Genomic DNA, 19,720 nt, shown 5'->3' on the forward strand with positions numbered 1-19,720 from the left:
GGGGTGTCGGGTCGGGTCTGGTCGGCGGGGGGGGGGGGGGAGCGTGTGTCGGGTCGGGTCTGGTCGGCGGGGGGGGGGGGAGCGTGTGTCGGGTCGGGTCTGGTCGGCGGGGGGGGACGGGGGGAAGTGAGTGTCGGGTCTTGTCGGGGGCGGGGAGCAGGAGCTGGCCGTGGGAGGAGCCTCATTCACGCAGCCCCAGTGAGGCCATTGGGCCAGGGCTAGGGGCTGCGTGCTTCGGGCCCCTCCCACACAGTTCGGCGCCTGGAGCTACTGCACTTGCGTGCCGACTGTAGCGCGCATGTGCAGAGGTCCCGGCACTGTTTTCAGCGCCGGGACCTGGCTCCGCCCCCCCACAGCTCGTGCTGGCTGCGCCGAGTGCTACAGGACCTGTAAGTAGGTGGAGAATACTGAGGATTTTTTTAGGCGCCGTTTTAGGCGCGAGAAATGGGCGCCCAGCTCGGAGGGGCGCCCGTTTTTTTTCTTGTGGAAACTTGGGCCCCTAGAGTGGGACTTAAACCCGCAACCTTAGATGTAATCACAGGCTGTAAAAAAGATTTAAATTGCGATTATTTCCTCCAAGTTTGGAATTTTTAATATGAACTAGCTAGAAGTACTTTATATTGAATGTACTTTTCCTTTGCGCTGCTTTGCTTTAGGATTTTTTAATTTTTATACGGCAAGAGAGACTGAAAGTTTGCAGATTAAAGAGACTTGGTTGATAGGAGACTGGAAATTGTTCATTCCCTATTGAGCAATGGAATATTAATCACTTTTTTGGACTGGAAACAGAGAATTCAACTTTACACAACTTATAAGAGCACTTGTAGCTACAAGTTTTCAGTTCGACAGCGATGGCAAAGCTTGCTTTACTTACTGTGGGTGTGATCTTTGTATTTGTTTTCTTTTGGTCCTGATAATCAAAGATTTAAAAATGTTACTAAATGTGGACGTGCATTTTTCATATACAATGGATCAGCGACACATTATGAAATGTCTTTTTATTATTCATTTCGATTTCTTAAGTAGTTTAGATGTCAGAAGAAAGGCAAGCGAGAAGACTGCAATACCAAGGATTTAATGTTAACAGGATGTGACTCATCCTAGGTTTGCAATTCAGGGGAGCAGAAGTTCTGTTACAAGATTTTTCACTGAAGTGAATAAAGGAAATCACAAAGCTTCTGCTGATTTATATTGTTTTACTAAAACATTATTACTTTATATAGAATGCTTTCAGTTTCATCAATGATATCAGGAAAATGGTGATCATTGTATGCCTGGCTTATTTTTTCTGTTAACAATAAAAAAAATCTACCTTAAGCATGGATATCTGTCTTTCACTTAGAAATTCAAATAGTGCGTGCCATTCTGAAGACATTTTTTATATTTATATATGGGATGTGGGTCACACTGGCAAGACTGCATTCATTGCCCATTCCTAGTTATCCTGAGACAGTGATGGTGGGCATTTTCCTTGAACTGCTACAGTCCTTGTGGTGATGGTGCTCCCACAATGGTTTATATAGGGATTTGCAGGATTTTGACCCAGTGATTTTGAAGGAACAGCGTTAAATGTCCAAGTGTGACTGGGAGCCAATAGTTTAATTGGTCATTTATCTCATTGCAATTTGTGGGATCTTACTGTGTAAAGAATGGCTGCTGTGTTTCACTGCAACAGCCACTGTACTTCAAAAATTGGCTGTGAAGTGCTTTGGGACATCCTGAGGTCGTGAAAGGCGCTATATAAATGGGGGGAAGGTGAACAGTCATGTCGTTGTCTATATTGGTACCAATGACATAGGTAGAAAGCGGGATGAGGTCCTGCAGGCCGATTTTAGGGAGCTAGGAAAGAGATTGATAATCAGGACCTCAAAGGTAGTAATCTCTGGATTACTCCCAGTGCCATGAGCTAGTGAGTGCTCGGAGGATAGAACAGATGAATGCATGGCTGGCGGGATGGTGCAGGAGGGAGAGCTTTAGATTCCTGAGGCTTTGGGACTGTTCTGGGGGAGTTGGGACTTGTACAAGCTGGACGGATTGCACCTTAACAGGGCCGGGACCAATTTCCTCGCAGGGAGGTTTGTTAGTGCTGTTGGCAGAGGGATGGGAACCTAAGCATAGATTCAGAAGGGAAAGCAGTTTGGAAAGCAGAGGAAACAAAAGCTAGAAAATAGACAACAAAGCGGTTTGGCAATGCTTAATGGTATATACTTCAATGCAAGGAGTCTAGTAAAAAGGCAGATGAACTGAGAGCACAGATAGACACGTGGAAGTATAATATCATAGCTATTACTGAATTCTGGCTGAAAGAAGGGCAGGGATGGCAGCTAAACGTACAAGATTCTGAGGGGGATTGGCAGAGTAAATGCTGGGAGGTTGTTTCCCCTAGCTGGAGAGTCTAGAACTAGGAGGAATAGTCTCAGTATAAGGGGTCAGTCATTTAAGACTGAGATGAGGAGGAATTTCTTCACTCAGAGGGTTGTGAATATTTGAAATTCTCTACCACAAAGGGCTGTGGATGCTGAATCGAGTATATTCAAAACTGAAAGAGATAGATTTTAGGACTCTAGGGGCATCAAGGGATATGGAGATCGGGTGGGAAAGTGGTTCTTATATAGGCCATGATCTTATTGAATGGTGGAGCAGGCTCAAGGGGCTGTATGGCCTACTCCTGCTACTAATACTTATGTTCTTAAATATTCTTGGTTTCAGGGCTTTCGGACGAGATAGATAGTGGGATAAAAACAGAGGAGGTATCACAATATTGGTTAATAGGCAATTACAATTGTGAGGAGGGTGACATGTTAGAAGGATCATCAAATGAGGCCATATGGGTTGAACTGAAGAACAAAAATGAGACAATCACATTGCTGGGAGTGTACTATAGACCCTCAAACAGGCAGAGGGAGATAGAAGAGCAAATATGTAGGCAAATATCTAAGAGCCAAAGCAATAGGGCAGTAATAGTAGGGAATTTCAACTACCCGAATATTAACTTGGATAGAATCAGTGTAAAAGATATAAGGCTAGACTTTCCATAAGTTTTGCATCACTACCGCCCACTTAATATCCATTTTAACACTGAGATGAGGTATAACGCCCAGATAGTGCCCATTTAGCAAAAAAATGGAAACTTACACCCATTTATCGCTCACTTATCGCCCATCATTACTTTCGGCATATAGTTAACGCCGAGAATTAATAATACTGCCCGCCCAATTTTTTTTGCCGTAAATGTCAGAAAAATGGAAACTAATGCCCATAATATCGCCGAGTGTTACTTTGAATCTCGCCCACATATCGCCGAAAATATCGCTTGTCGAAACAAATGCTGAGAAAAAGCTGCTCTCTCCTGACCTTGACCCTGCGGTATGGACGCACTTTTGTAAATCGGAGGACTTTTCATATAAAAGGCTGCTTCAACTTCTGGGGAGTTTTGATGTAATCTGCAGTTATTTTAAGGTGATTTGAATATCTGAACAAACATACAAACATCTTATACAATGGACGAATTGAACGGGGTAGCATAAGGCAAAAAAGGGAAGTATATGTCAAATACCGAGAGCTAAATACTGCAGAAAGCTTAGAAGAGTATAGAAAGTGCAGGGGAGAAATTAAAGAGAAAATTAGGAAAGCAAAGAGAGGGCATGATTGGCTAGTTAAATCAAGGAAATCCCAAAGATGGTTTATAAATACATAAAGATCAAGAGGATAACTAAAGAAAGTGTAGGGCCTATTAGAGACCAAAAAGGTGTGGAGGCAGAGATGTGGATATGGTTCTGAATGAATACTTTGCTTCTGTCTTCACAAAAGGGACAATGCAGCATTGTAGTTAAAGAGGAGGGGTGTGAAATACTAGATGAAATAAACATAATGAGAGAGGAAATATTAAGGGGTTTAGCATCTTTGAAAGTGGATAAATCCCCAGGCCCGGATGAAATGTATCCCAGACTATTATGAGAAGCAAGGGAGGAAATAGTGGAGGCTCTCTCCATCATTTTCTAATCCTCTCTGGCTAGAGGTGTGGTGCCGGAGGACTGGAAGACTGCTAATGTTGGACCATTGTTTGAAAAAGGAGAAAGGGATAGACTGAGCAAAGACAGGCCAGTCAGTCTAACCTCAGTGGTGGGCAAATTGTTGGAAAAAATTCTGAGAGACACTATTAATTGTCATTTTGAAAGGCACGGATTAATCAAGGGCAGTCAGCATTGATTTTTTAAGGGAAGGTCATGTCTGACTAACTTGATTAAATTTTTTGAGGAGATAACAATTCGATGAGGGTAGCACATTTGATGTAATCTACCTTGATTTTAGAAAGGCTTCTGACGAGATCACATATGGCAGATTGGCCAGTAAAGTAAAAGCCCAGGATCCAAGGGAACATGGCAAGTTGGATCCAAAATTGGCTCAATGGCATGAACCAAAGTGTAATGGTCAATGGGTATTTTGTGACTGGAAGGCTGTTTCCAGTGGGGTTCTGCAGGGCTCAGTACGAGGTTCTGGTGAGGGAGTATAAACAGATAGGGACTAAATTAAAAAGCAAAACCACAAAGGTAATAATTTCTGGATTATTACCTGCTCCATGAGTAAATTTGCATTGGGTAAATAAGATCAGAGAGACGAATGCGTGGCTCAAAGAATGGTGTGGAAGAAATGGGTTTCGATTCATGGGGCACTGGCACCAGTACTGGGGTAAGAGGGAGCTGTTCTGTTGGGACAGGCTTTACTTGAACCGTGCTGGCGAATCGAATAACTATGTCTGTAGAGAGGGCTTTAAACTAAATAGTGGGGGGGGTGGGGGGAAGGGTTCAGGTGAGCGGAAATTTAAAAAGTCAAAGAGAAAGGAGAAGACAATAGAGCAGGGTAGCGATGGGAGAAATTATAACCAGAGTGGTGACAGGAAGAGACAGAATGTATAAAAATAAGAGTGCATCAGAAAGTGGGGTCAAAGCAGGGGAAAATGGTAAAAAGACAAAATTAAAAGCCCTTTATCTGAATGTACGCCGCATTCGTAACAAGATAGATGAGCTGACAGCATAAATAGATATAAATAGGTATGATCTGATAGCCATTACAGAGACGTGGTTGCAAGGTAACCAAGGCTGGGAACGAACTATTATGGGGTATTTGACAATTCCGAACGATAGACAGAAAGGAAAAGGAGGTGGGGTAGCTCTGTTAATAAAGGATGAGATCAGTGCAGTAGTGAGAAATGATATTGGCTCAGAAGATCAAGATGTAGAATCAGTTTTGGTGCAGATAAGAAATAATAAGGGGAAGAAGTCACTGGTGGGTGTAGTCTAAAGGCCCCCTAACAGTAGCTACACTGTTGGACGGAGTATAAATCAAGAAATAATGGAGGCTTGTAAGAAAGGTACGGCAATAATCATGGGCGATGTTAATGTTCATATTGATTGGACAAATCAAATTGGCCATGGTAGCCTTGAGGAAGAGCTCATAGAGTTTATCCGGGATGGTTTCCGTGAACAGTACATTGTGGAACCAACTAGGGAGCAAGCTGTCTTAGATCCGGTTCTGTGTAATGAGACAGAGTTAATGAATGATCTCATAGTAAAGGATCCTGGATCCTCTAGGAAAGAGTGATCATAGCATGGTTGAATTTCAAATTCAGTTGGAGGGTGAGAAATTTGGATCTCAAACCAGTGTCCTGATCTTAAATAAAGGCGATTACAAAGGTATGAAGGCAGAGTTGGCTAAAGTGGACTGGGAAAATAGATTAAAGGATAAGACAGTTGATGAGCAGTGGCAGACATTTAAGGAGATATTTCATAACTCGCAACAAAAATATATTCCAGTGAGAAGAAAAGACTCTAAGAAAAGGAAGAATCATCTGTGGCTAACTAAGGAAGTAAAGGATGATATCAAATTGAAAACAAAGGCATACAATGTGGCCAAGATTAGTGGGAGGTAAGAGGATTGTGAAATTTTTAAAAACCAATGAAGAATGACTAAAAAAAAATAAAGAGAAAGAAGATGGATTATGAGAGTAAACTAGCAAGAAATATAAAAACAGATAGTAAGAGCTTCTACATGTATATAAAAAGGAAGAGAGTAGCTAAAGAAAATGTTGGTCCCTTAGAGGATGAGACTGGGGAATTAATAATGGGGAACAGGGAAATGGCAGAGTCATTGAACACATAATTTGTATCGGTCTTCACGACAGAAGACACTAAAAACATCCCAATAATGGATAATCAAAGGGCTATAGGGACGGGGGAACATAAAACAATCACCAAAGAAAAAGTACACAGTAAAATAATGAGACTAAAGGTGGACAAGTCCCCTGAACCTGATGGCCTGCATCCTAGGGTCTTAAAAGAAGTGGCTGCAGGGATTGTGGATGCTTTGGTTGCAATCTACCAAAATTCCCTTGATTCTGGAGAGGTCCCAACAGATTGCAAAACCACAAATATAACGCCCCGATTTTAAAAAGAAGGCAGACAGAAAGCAGGAAACTATAGCCTAACATCTGTCATTGGGAAAATGCTGGAGACCAATATTAAGGAAGCAGTAGCATGACATTTGGAAAAGCATAATACTGTCAAGCAGAATCAGCATGGTTTTATGAAAGGGAAATCATGTTTGCCAAATTTGCTGGAGTTCTTTGAGGATGTAACGAGCAGGGTGGATAAGGGGGAACCAGTGGATGTGGTGTATTTGGATTTCCAGAAGGCATTCAATAAGGTGCCACATAAAAGGTTACTGCACAAGATGAAACCTCACAGGGTTGGGGGTAATATATTAGCATGGATAGAGGATTAGCTAACTAACAGAAAACAGAGAGTCGAGATAAATGGGTCATTTTCCCATTGGCAAACGTTACTAGTGGGATGTCACAGGGATTGGTGCTGGGACCTCAACTATTTACAATCTATATTAATGACTTGGATGAAGGGACAGAGAGTAATGTAGCCAAGTTTGCTGATGATACAAAGATGGGTGGGAAAGCAAGTTGTGAGGACACAAAGAATCTACAAAGGGCTATAGACAGGCTAAGTGAGTGGGCAAACATTTGACAGATAGAGTATAATGTGGAACAGTGTGAGGTTATCCACTTTGGCAGGAAAAATAAAAAAGCTAATTATTATTTAAATGGAGAGAGATTAAAAAATGCTGCAGTACAGAGGGACCTGGAGGTCCTTGTGCATGAAACACAAAAAGTTAGTACGCAGGTACAGCAAGTAATCAGGAAGGCAAATGGAATGTTTACCTTTATTGCAAGGGGGATGGAGTATAAAAGCAGGGAAGTCTGGGGTGTAGTTAATCGAAGAACTTTTTATTTAATTTGATTAGGTTTGAGGTACTTAAGTGACAAACAATGCAATTATGATGTGTATATAAGTCTCAATTGAATTAGATTATTTCAAGTTGTACAGATTGAAATGTTTAAAGACTATGTTTATATCTGTTTTGGAGGACCATGCACTGTACCATTTCATTTTGACTGCAGTGTGATTTATTTCTTGTTTTTGAATTTACAGAATATTGGTGAGACCACACCTAGAGTACTGCATACAGTTTTGGTCTCCTTAATTAAGGAGGGATATACTTGCATTAGAGGCAGTTCATAAAATGTTTACTAGGTTGATTCCTGTGATGAAGGGGTTGACTTATGAAGAATGGTTGAGCAGGTTGGGCCTCTAGTTATTGGAGCTTACATAAATGAGAGGTGATCTTATTGAAACATTTAAGGTACTGAGAGGGCTCGACAAGGTAGATGCAGAGAGGATGTTTCCCCTCATGGGGGAATCTAGAACTAAGGGGCATAGTTTCAGAATAAGGGGTCACCCATTTAGAACTGAGATGAGGAGGAATTTTTTCACTCAGAGGGTTGTAAATCTGTGGAATTCTCTGCTGCAGAGAGCTGTGGAGGCTGGTCATTGAATATATTTAAGGTGGAGATAGACAGATTTTTGAAGGGTTATGGGGAGCAGGCATGGAAGTGGAGCTGAGCCCAAGATCAAATCAGCCATGATCTTATTCTTATGTAATGGCGGAGCAGGATCGAGGGGCCAATTGGCCTACTCTTGCTACTATTTCTTATGTTCATATGTCCCTTGCTTTTTGTGGTATATATGTCAATGATTTAGACTTCAATGTAGGGGGCATGATTAAGAATTTTGCAGAATTTTAGGGTAAAAAGGAGGCTTCTCTCCTTCAAGGTGGACTAACTGATATAGTTAATTGACACCTTGCCCAGATTCCCACTGTATAACGACCACGGAAGTAAACAAACGAAACCTCAGTTTTACCGGTTTTATTACGAGCAATGCACGGGAAGGTTCAGCCTAAATCCTCCGAAATACAAGAGTTTTCAAGTACAATTTATACAGGTTTTGGAGAGGAGCTATTCTCCTACAAAATCATCGATAGGTCTATTGCTATCAGCGAAGTTACATTGATTTGTCGACTCTTATCAGACGGACTCTGAGTGGTAAATGCAATTGTCCATCTCTCATCATTGTTTTGTTCCATCTTGCCCTCTACCCCAGTCTATCCGATGCCTAGGGTGGTTGTACTGGCTTCTTTATCTCTTCCTCAGGGACTTTTAAACAAACTGCTGACTTCGGCTGTTTAAGTATTACTAAGGTTAAGCTATAGTTTAATGTGAATAATTCTGCTATACCTAAACAAGCAAGTGTTACAGATATAGGCAATTTATAAGTTCACTACCTTCAGCATAAATCTGACCCCCTATTTGCATCCCCTACAATTTATCCCTTATAATTCCCCCCTAATGGCCCTTGGCTATATGCCGAAGATAGGCCATTTCCCAATTAATTTCTCATGGGTGGGCTTCCAGGGTTGTCCTTTCGCTTGGGAAGCGCTACTTCCCGAGCTGCAGGATCTACCTGTTGGATTTCCCATCAAGGTGATACTGAGTAAGTCCTTTCTGCCAGACTGTCCGATTTTCCTTTATTCAATGTTTTAACTGTAGTACGGGCTAGGGCCTGCCTCTTACGTCGGTTACACCTTTTTGCAGGATAATACAACAAGGTGAGTTCCCTTGCACTACAACCAGTACATTTAGTCCAGCATAGTTTGTGTATAAGCCCTTTTTAGCCAACATTTTCTTGGTGTTCGAATCTTTCCTCCACTTGGGGTCTTCTCTATTCTGCCGAATCAATTTCTCTTTTGCCCCAGCGTTCATAGTTGGACACGTTTGTGGTGCTGGGGGTATGATGGTCGAGGTCCTGGTAGTGCTCACTGTTGCTAAAGTTGTTGTGTATGCATGCCTGCTTACTGTGTGATGTCTGTAACACTGTTATGCCACACTGAATGTACCCTTATACTGTACACGCCTTACCTGTACACCAGAGGGTGCTGCTGCTGGAGACCTAAGGGTTACCTGCACACTGCAGTATAAAAAGGAACTCACAGCTTGTTGTCCTCACTCAGGAGCTGCTAATAAAGGACTACAGGTCTACACAGTTTAAGTATCATACCCTGCCTCGTGGAGTCATTACTAAAGGTGCGCACATACACTACAAAAGTAGTGGGTGGGGTCGTGGTGGTGCGTCTATCTCGGGAGATATCCCTCCACCACCATTCAGAGATGTTGAGTGAAACCTGCACCCACTTCCCCCGGGGGCAGTATCTCTGTCCCTCCGGATTATGAAACACACCGTGGTCTTATTCCCACTAATTATTGGTCCCGTATTCCTGGCCCATCCCCAATGTTGTTTTGTTTCCTTGTTACGTTGTTTTATGCCCGTTATTTAAGTCTACTGTTGCTCCGTCTGTCACTGTTATTGATTCTTTTTGAACTAATGTTGCCCGAGTCCCTGTAATACAGGCCTTGCCGTCCCTCAACCTGTTGTCCTTGATATGAGGTTACGTTACCCCACGTTGTTTCCACAAGCACTAGAATCCTGCAAAAAAACAATATTTCCCGGTCGTCACCAGTTAGTTAGTGACCATTCTTTTTTAACTGGGTCCAGTGTTTCCACTTGCCGATACCCCTTACAACTACCATAATTTACCATTATTACCTGATAGGGTCCGGTCCATTTGGGTGCAAGCCCGGACCTCACTGGAGTAATCACCTGACTGCCTATTTGGGGTGTTTGGACCTTCTGTTTCTTAGTGTCGTTCTCTAAGTCCTTGATTAAACTACTGTTAGCCTGTACCTTTAAATCATGTAACTGTTCAGAGAGTTCCATTCCAAATTTCCGTATTCTGTCTTTATATGGTCCTGCGTCCTCGCTTCCTGAAACCAAGACTTCTGGCAGTCTCATTGCCCTTCCAATCATTAGTTCAAAGGGTGTCAGTCCTGTCGTCCGACTTGGGTTTGCCCTGAGCTTCATCAGTACTCGGGGTAACATCTCTACCCAACCTTTTCCAGTTTCCTCGATTGTTTTAGCTAGGGCTGTTTTTAAGGTCCTATTCATTCATTCCACCAATCCGGAGGATTCTGCATGGTATGGGATATGGAACCTTTGCCTAATCCCTAGTAAAGCGCAGGCCTGTTTCATCAACTGCCCAGTGAAGTGTGTACCTTGATCTGAGTCCAGCCGTAGTGGCATTCCCCATCGGGGTAATATTTCTTCTACTCGGATCCTGGCCACGGTTTCTGCTGAACAATTTCAAGTGGCGAAAGCTTCTACCCACTTCGTAAACTGGTCTGTTATAACTAGGCAATATGTCTTCGCCTTGTTGCTGGGCAACGGTCCAGTAAAATCTATCTGCAAGTTTTCCCAGGGTCCTTTCGGTCGGGGCTGATTTCCCATTCTGACCTTTACTTTCCCCCCTGGGTTGCATTTTGCGCATATCACGCACCTCCTACATTGGTCCTCTATATCTCAAACCATTCCTTTCCACCACCAGCATCTGGACATCGAGCTTATCATGTTGGTTCTACCTGTATGGACATACCCGTGGTATAAATTTAGTAGACTCCCCTGGATGCATTCCAGGGCCACCACATTCCCATCTTTCCTCCATATCCCGTCGGTCCCTTGTTGGTCCCCTCTCTGCTTCCACCTCTCCTTTTCCTGTGGAGGGGCTTCTCCCTGTACTTTAAGCATGTTTACTTCCTCAGGCCCAATTGTACCTACTCCGACTTAGGCTTCCCTGGCCAGTGTACCTGTCTCTGCCACTCACTTGGCTGCTTCATCTGCCCATCCATTCCCCTGTTGATGTTGATCGCACCCTCTTGGGGTAGGAGGGAGGCTTCCACTAATTCTTTAACAATCTCCTCATCTTTAATCGTCCCTCTTCCTGAGGACAAGTATCCCCATCTGCTCCAGGCTATCATATAATCATGCACTACTCCAAAAGCATATCGACTGTCTGTATAGATGTTTACATAGAAACATAGAAACATAGAAAATAGGTGCAGGAGTAGGCCATTTGGCCCTTCGAGTCTACACCACCATTCAATAAGATCATGGCTGATCATTCACCTCAGTACCCCTTTCCTGCTTTCCGTACCCCTTGATCCCTTTAGCCGTAAGGGCCATATCTAACTCCCTCTTGAATATATCCAATGAACTGGCATCAACAACTCTCTGCGGTAGGGAATTCCACAGGTTAACAACTCTCTGAGTGAAGAAGTTTCTCCTCATCTCGGTCCTAAATGGCTTACCCCTTATCCTTAGAATGTGTCTCCTGGTTCTGGACTCCCCCAACATCGGGAACATTCTTCCTGCATCTAACCTGTCCAGTCCTGTCAGAAATTTATATGTTTCTATGAGATCCCCTCTCATCCTTCTAAACTCCAGTGAATACAGTCCCAGTCGATCCAATCTCTCCTCATATGTCAGTTCTACCATCCCGGGAATCAGTCTGGTGAACCTTTGCTGCACTCCCTCAATAGCAAGAACGTCATTCCTCTGATTAGGAGACCAAAACTGAACGCAATATTCCAGGTGAGACCTCACCAAGGCCCTGTACAACTGCAATAGAACTTCCCTGCTCCTATACTCAAATCCCCTAGCTATGAAGGCCAACATACCATTTGCCTTCTTCACCGCCTGATGTACCTGCATGCCAACTTTCAATGACTGATGTACCACGACACCCAGGTCTCGTTGCACCTCCCCTTTTACGAATCTGCCGCCATTCAGATAATATTCTGCCTTTGTGTTTTTGTCACCAAAGTGGAAAACCTCACATTTATCCACATTATACTGCATCTGCCAAGCATTTGCCCACTCACCTAACCTGTCCAAGTCACCTTGTAGCCTTTTAGCATCCTTCTCACAGCTCACACCGCCACCCAGCTTCGTGCCATCTGCAAACTTGGAGATATTACACTCAATTCCCTCATCCAAATCATTAATGTATATTGTAATGAGCTGGGGTCCCAGCACTGAGCCCTGTGGCACCCCATTAGTTACTGCCTGCCATTCTGAAAAGGACCCATTTATCCCGACTCTCTGCTTCCTGTCTGCCAACCAGTTCTCTATCCACGTCAGTACATTACCCCCAATACCACGTGCTTTAATTTTGCACACCAATCTCTTGTGTGGGACCTTGTCAAAAGCCTTTTGAAAGTCCAAATACACCACATCCACTGGTTCTCTCTTGTCCACTCTACCAGTAACATCTTCAAAAAATTCTAGAAGATTTGTCAAGCAGGATTTCCCTTTCATAAATCCATGCTGAATTGGACCGATCCTGTCACTGCTTTCCAAATGTGCTGCTATTTCATCTTTAATAATTGATTCCAACATTTTCCCCACTACTGATGTCAGGCTAACCGGTCTCTCTCTAACACGTTTTCTCTCTCCCTCCTTTCTTAAAAAATGGTGTTACATTATCTACCCTCCAGTCCATAGGAACCAATCCAGAGTCGATAGACTGTTGGAAAATGATCACCAATGCATCCACTATTTCTAGGACTAATTCCTTAAGTACTCTGGGATGCAAACTATCAGGCCCCAGGGATTTATCGGCCTTCAATCCCATCAATTTCCCTAACACAATTTCCTGCCTAATAAGGATTTGCTTCAGTTCCTCCTTCTCACTAGACCCTCGGTCCCCTAGTATTTCCGGAAGGTTATTTGTGTCTTCCTTCGTGAAGACAGAACCAAAGGATTAGTTTAACTGGTCCGTCATTTCTTTGTTCCCCATTATAAATTCACCTGAATCTGACTGCAAGGGACCTGCGTTTGTTTTCACTAATCTTTTTCTCTTCTCTTATCTATAGAAGCTTTTGTAGTCAGTTTTTATGTTCCCAGCAAGCTTCCTCTCATAATCTATTTCCCCCCTCCTAATTAAACCCTTTGTCCTCCTCTGCTGTATTACAAAATTCTCCCAGTCCTCAGGTTTGCTGCTTTTTCTGGCCAATTTATATGCCTCTTCCTTGGATTTAACACTGTCCTTTATTTCCCTTATTAGCCACGGTTGAGCTACCTTCCCCATTTTATTTTTACTCCAGACAGGGATGTACAAGTGTTGAAGTTCATCCACGTGATCTTTAAATGTTTGCCATTGCCTATCCACCATCAACCCTTTAAGTATCACTCGCCAATCTATTCTAGCCAATTCACATCTCATATCATCGAAGTTACCTTTCCTTAAGTTCAGGACCCTAGTCTCTGAATTAACTGTGTTACTCTCCATCTTAATAAAGAATTGTACCATATTATGGTCACTCTTCCCCAAGGGGCCTCGCACAACAAGATTGCTAATTAGTCCTTTCTCATTACACATCATCCAGTCTAGTTGGTTCCTCGACATATTGGTCAAGAAAACCATATTAATACACTCTAGGAAATCCTCCTCCACCGCATTGCTACCAGTTTGGTTAGCCCAATCAATAGGTAGATTAAAATCGCCCATGATAACTGCTGTATCTTTATTGCATGCATCCCTAATTTCTTGTTTGATGCTGTCCCCAACCTCACTATTATTGTTTGGGGGTCTGTACACAACTTCCACTAGCATTTGCCACACGCTCCTTTCGCTGCCCGCATTTGATTTCTGCATGATCTCGGCGACGATACTCGAAGAGCTCAGCGCCCTCCCGAATGCACTTCCTCCACTTAGGGCGGTCTGTGGCCAGGGACTCCCAGGTGTCAGTGGGGATGTCGTACTTTATCAGGGAGGCTTTGAGGGTGTCCTTGTAACGTTTCCTCTGCCCGCCTTTGCCTCGTTTGCCGTGGTCGTGTTCCGAGTAGAGCGCTTGCTTTGGGAGTCTCGTGTCTAGCATGCGAACTATGTGGCCTGCCCAGCGGACCTAATCAAGTGTGGTTAGTGCTTTCATGCTGGGGATGTTGGCCTGGACGAGGACGCTAATGTTTGTGTGTCTGTCCTCCCAGTGGATTTGCAGGATCTTGCAGAGACATCGCTGGTGGTATTTCTCCAGCGATTTGAAGTGTCTACTGTACATGGTCCATGTCTCTGAGCCATACAGGAGGGCGGGTATTACTACGGCCCTGTAGACCATGAGCTTGGTGACAGTTTTGAAGGACTGGTCTTCAAACACTCTTTTCCTCAGGCGGCCGAAAGCTGCACTGGTGCACTGGAGGCGGTGTTGGATCTCGTCGTCAATGCCAGTTCTTGTTGATAGGAGGCTCCCGAGATCGGGGAAGTGGTCCACGTTGTTCAGGGCCACGACATGGATCTTGATGTCTGGAGGACAGTGCTGTGAAGCGAGGACAGGCTGGTGGAGGACCTTTGTATAGCAAGGTGCTTAACCCGGGTAGGAAATTACCAAAATAATTGAGGAGTCCCAGGAATGACCGCAGCTCCATCACGTTCTGTGGTCTCGGCGCGTTCTTGATGGCCTCCGTCTTGGCGTTGGTTGTTCTGATGCTGTCTGCCGCGATTCTTCTCCCTAAGAACTCAACCTCTGGTGCCAGGAAAACACACTTCGAGCGTTTCAACTTAGTCCCACACAATCTAATCGACTTAGAACCTCTTCCAGGTTCTTCAAGTGTTCGATGGTGTCCTGACCTGTGATCAATATGTTGTCCTGGAAAACCACGATGAGCGGAACCAACTTTAGCTGGTTCTTCATGTTCCTTTGAAAGATAGCCGCGGATACTCGAATCCCAAACGAGCATCTATTATAGATGAACAGACCTTTGTGCATGTTGATGCAGGTGCGACCTTTCGAAGATTCCGCCAGCTACTGCGTCATGTAAGCTGAGGTCAGATTCCACTTGGCAAACGTCTTTCCTCCTGCCAGGGTCGCAAATAGGTCGTCTGCCTTGAGTAGCGGGTACTGGTCCTGCAGCGGAAAACAGTTAATCGTTACCTTATAGTCCCCACAAATTCTAACTGTGCTATTGCCCTTGACGACCGGAGCAATCGGACTGGCCCACTCGTTGAACTCCACCGGCGCGATGCTGCCTTCTCGTTGCAGCCTGTCCAGCTCGATCTCCACTTTCTCTCGCATCATGTATGGCACTGCCCGTGCCTTGTGATGGATGGGTCGTGTACTGGGAACCAAGTGGATCTGCACCTTCGCCCCCAAGAAACTTCCAATACCTGGCTCAAACAACGACGGAAACTTGCTCAGAACCTGGGCACATGAGGCGTCGTCGATAGACGAGAGCACTCGGATGTCGTCCCAGTTCCAGCGGATTTTCCCCAATCAGCTTCTGCTGAACAGTGTAGGGCCATCTCCTGGTACAATCCATAGTGGGAGTTCATGCACTGCTCCATTATAGGAGACTTTTACTGCTGCGCTGCCAATTACAGGGATCAGTTCTTTGGTGTAGGTTCTCAGCTTGGTATGAATGGGGCTAAGCTTGGGTCTGTGTGCCTTGTTGCACCACAGCCTGTCAAAGGCCTTTTTGCTCATGATAGACTGACTCGCACCCATGTCCAGTTCCATGGATACTGGAATTCCGTCCAGTTCGACTTTTAACATGATCGGTGGAAATATGTGGTGAAGGTGTGTACCCCGTACACCTGCCTCCTCGGTTCGAGTCTCTAGTTCAGTTTGATCTGCCATGGATCGATCTTCCTCTGCAATGTGGTGGTTTGCAGCCCGTCTGCACATTCGCTAGAGGTGTCCAATTGTTCCACAGCTTTTGCACACATAGTATTTGAAGTGGCATTGATGGGCTCAATGATCACCTCTGCAGCGCCAACTAGGTGTTAACTGCCTCACATTAACATTTGATGGCTCTGGGTCATCTGAGGTCATGCAGCTGCAGGCATGTACATTCTGCCATATGCATTCCTGCCTGAAAACTATGTTACTTTGTGTACAGTAATTGCCGAAACCCCTTTATGCAGCTATCATGTATCTCACACTACTATACATAACTGTATCTTACCATGCTATACATGACTGTAACCAGAGATGACCTGTAACCACAAGCTTACCTTACCACCAGGGGTGCACTTGCAGGAGACACTGGATACCTGTCCCAGACAGGTATATAAGGACAGGTCTCAGGCAAGTGAGGCATTCGAGAGCTGTGTAATAAAGGTGCAGGTCCTGAGTGACCTTGACTTCAGCATGTGCCTCATGTGAGTCTGTACTGCGGGAACAGGACTTTACAGTGGCGACGAGTTACGGGATTACAGAATCCACAGAATGGCGAACAATGGCTCAGATGAAAAATACAATGCTGGAGATAATTGGGAGGACTTTATAGAAAGGCTCCAGCAAAGCTTTGTAACCAAAGACTGGTTAGGCGACGACAAGGCAGACAAGAGAAGAGCCCAACTCTTGACCAGCTGTGGCTCAAAAACATACGTTTAAATGCAGGACCTGCTGGCACCCGAGAAACCAGCAAGCAAGTCGTTTGAAGAGTTGAGCACACTGGTGAGAGACCACCTGAAGCCAGCGAGCAGCCTACACATGGCCAGACACAGGTTCTACAACTACAGACGCTGTGTGGGCCAGAGCATACCCGACTTCGTGGCGGAACTTCGGAGGTTGGCTAGCTTATGTGAGTTCTCCGATGAACTAAGGAGAGAAGTACTGAGAGACTTTTTTATTGAAGGAATAGGCCAAGCAGGCATATTCCGAAAGCTCATCAAAACCAAGAACTTGACCCTAGAGGCAGCAGCACTGGTTGCACAGACATTCTTGGCAGGAGAAGAAGAAACGAGGTTGATCTACACTGTGGGTACGACAACTAACGAAACATCGGAACAAGGGGTTCACAGCGTGAAACAAGCCGCTACCCCCACACACAGATAAAGGCAGGAGAGCAGGCCCTCAACAGCAGACAGTGGCGGCAGAAGCCATCAAGGGCCACATGAATGGCCGTTCACACCTCATCAACCCACAATGCGAGCAATCGACTACAAACTGAGAGAAGCTCAAGAGAGATCAGCCAGACGCAGCTCATTCTTTGGAAACAATGGAAGCAGTCTGTGCTGGAGATGTGGGGGAAGGCACTCATCAAGGGGGTGTCGATTTCAGCATGCTGTTTGCAGAAACTGCGACTATACAGGGCATCTGGCCCACATGTGCAGACAAATGGCAGCTCGGCTGGTATACGAATCGGAAGGGTCGGAAAGCGGACCAGAAGACGGTGGGGACAGTACCTGGGACACCGATGTACAGCGGGTCAACACGATCAATGGCCACTGCTCCTACAACAAGATGCCTCCAATAATGATGAGGGTCTTACTCAACGGGATACCCATCAACATGGAGCTGGATACGGGAGCGAGTCAATCTCTCATGAGCGCTCAACAATTTGAACAGCTGTGGCCGCACAAAAGAGACAGACCAAAATTCACAAGGGTCGACACCAAACTAAGGATCTATACCAAAGGAATCGTCCCAGTCCTCGGCAGCGCCATGCTCTCAGTCACACACAAAGGGACAGTGAACCGACTTCCCCCGTGGATTGTCCCCGGAGACCCCCCAGCACTGCTGGGGAGAAGCTGGCTGGCAAAACTAAACTGGAAATGGGATGATGTTCACGCCATTTCGTCAGAGGAACGGACCTCCTGCTCAACAGTTCTAAGTCAATTTGAACATCTCTTTCAGCCAGGTGTGGACACCTTCAAAGGGGCTAAAGTCAAAATCTACATCACAGAGGATGCTAGACCAGTCCATCACAAGGCTAGAGCTATGCCCTATGTGATGAGGGAAAAGATTGAACATGAACTGGACCGGCTTCTGCGGGAAGGCATTATCTCACCTGTGGAATTTAGCGATTGGGCAAGTCACATCGTCCCAGTCATGAAGCCTGATGGATCCGTACGAATCTGTGGGGACTACAAATCTACCATAAACAGAGTCTCCCTACAGGACCAATACCCGCTGCCCAGAGCGGAGGACTTATTTGCCACATTAGCTGGAGGAAAACTTTTCTCAAAACTAGATCTCACATCTGCGTATATGACGCAAGAATTGACCGAGGAATCCAAGCTACTCACCACCATCAACACACATCGAGGCCTTTTCATGTACAATCGATGCCCATTCGGCATCAGGTCGGCAGCTGCCATATCCCAGCACAACATGGAGAGTCTGCTCAAGTCCATCCCGGAGACGGTTGTATTTCAAGACGACACACTTATCACGGGCAGGGACACCGACTCCCATCTCCGCAATGTGGAGGAAATACTAAAGCGGTTGGATCGGGTAGGCCTAAGAGTTAAGAAATCCAAGTGCCTGTTTCTCGCGCCTGAGGTTGAATTTTTGGGCAGAAGGATTGCCGCTGATGGAATCCGCCCAACAGAGTCCAAAATAGAAGCAATTCGCCTGGCACCCAGGCCCCGGAATGTCTCAGAACTGCGCGCCTTTCTCGGGCTACTCAATTACTTTGGGAACTTTATGCAGAACTTAAGCACACTGCTGGAGCCTCTCCATGTGCTACTCAGGAAGGGGTGCGATTGGTTTTGGGGGGACGCCCAGGAACACGCCTTCAATAAGGCACGCATCCTTCTGTGTTCCAACAGTGTTTTGACTTTCTTTGATCCAGGTAAAAAGCTAGTTCTTACATGTGATGCGTCAGCGTATGGGGTCGGGTGCATTTTGCAACATGTCAATAGCACGGGTAAATTACAACCCATAGCTTATGCCTCCAGGTCACTTTCGCGGGCGGAGCGCGGGTACGGAATGGTGGAGAAGGAGGCGCTCGCGTACGTGTACGGTGTCAAAAAGATGCACCAATACCTTTTCGGGGCCAAGTTCGCGTTAGAAACCGACCACAAGCCCCTCATGTCCCTACTATCTGAAAGCAAGGCAATAAACGCCAACGCCTCGGCGCACATTCAACGGTGGACACTCATGCTGGCGTCTTACGATTATACTATAAGGCACAGACCAGGCACAGACAACTGTGCCGACGCGCTTAGCAGGCTACCCCCTGGCCACCATAGAAGGATCTGACGAACAGGACTGTGAGATAGTCATGGCAATCAATGCCTTTGAGTCCACAGGTTCGCCCATGACGGCTCGCCAAATCAGACCCCATGTTATCCCTAGTAAAAAGATGTGTCCTAACCGGTGACTGGGCAGAGGCTCGCGATGCCTGCCCCGAGGTGCATGCCTTTCCATAGGCGCATGCATGAGCTGTCACTTCAAGCAGACTGCCTAATGTGGGGCAGCAGAGTAGTTATGCCTCTGCGAGGCAGAGAGGCATTTGTCCAGGACCTCCACCGCGAGCACCCGGGGATCGTTCTCATGAAGGCCATAGCCAGATCCCACGTCTGGTGGCCTGGCATTGACGCAGACTTGGAGCTCTGCGTCTGACGGTGCACCATTTGTGCCCAACTCAGTAATATCCCCAGGGAGGCCCCCCGAGCCCCTGGCCCTGGCCCACCAAAC

General features: G+C 45.5%; 1 protein-coding gene across 1 annotated transcript in view; it reads left to right on the plus strand.

Moving 5' to 3' along the window:
- The first annotated feature begins 283 nt into the window (after window positions 1-283).
- LOC139250254 (uncharacterized) overlaps window positions 284-19,720 on the plus strand; it is a 71,345-nt gene continuing 51,908 nt past the window's right edge. Inside the window, exons 1-2 of the mRNA XM_070872756.1 lie at window positions 284-389; window positions 5,814-5,925. Coding sequence (XP_070728857.1) covers window positions 299-389; window positions 5,814-5,925 — 203 coding nt within the window. The 5' untranslated portion in view covers window positions 284-298. The remainder of the gene's footprint in view (window positions 390-5,813; window positions 5,926-19,720) is intronic.

This window comes from Pristiophorus japonicus, unplaced genomic scaffold (assembly GCF_044704955.1).
Source record: "Pristiophorus japonicus isolate sPriJap1 unplaced genomic scaffold, sPriJap1.hap1 HAP1_SCAFFOLD_359, whole genome shotgun sequence".
In the NCBI taxonomy this organism is placed as follows: Eukaryota; Metazoa; Chordata; class Chondrichthyes; family Pristiophoridae; genus Pristiophorus; species Pristiophorus japonicus.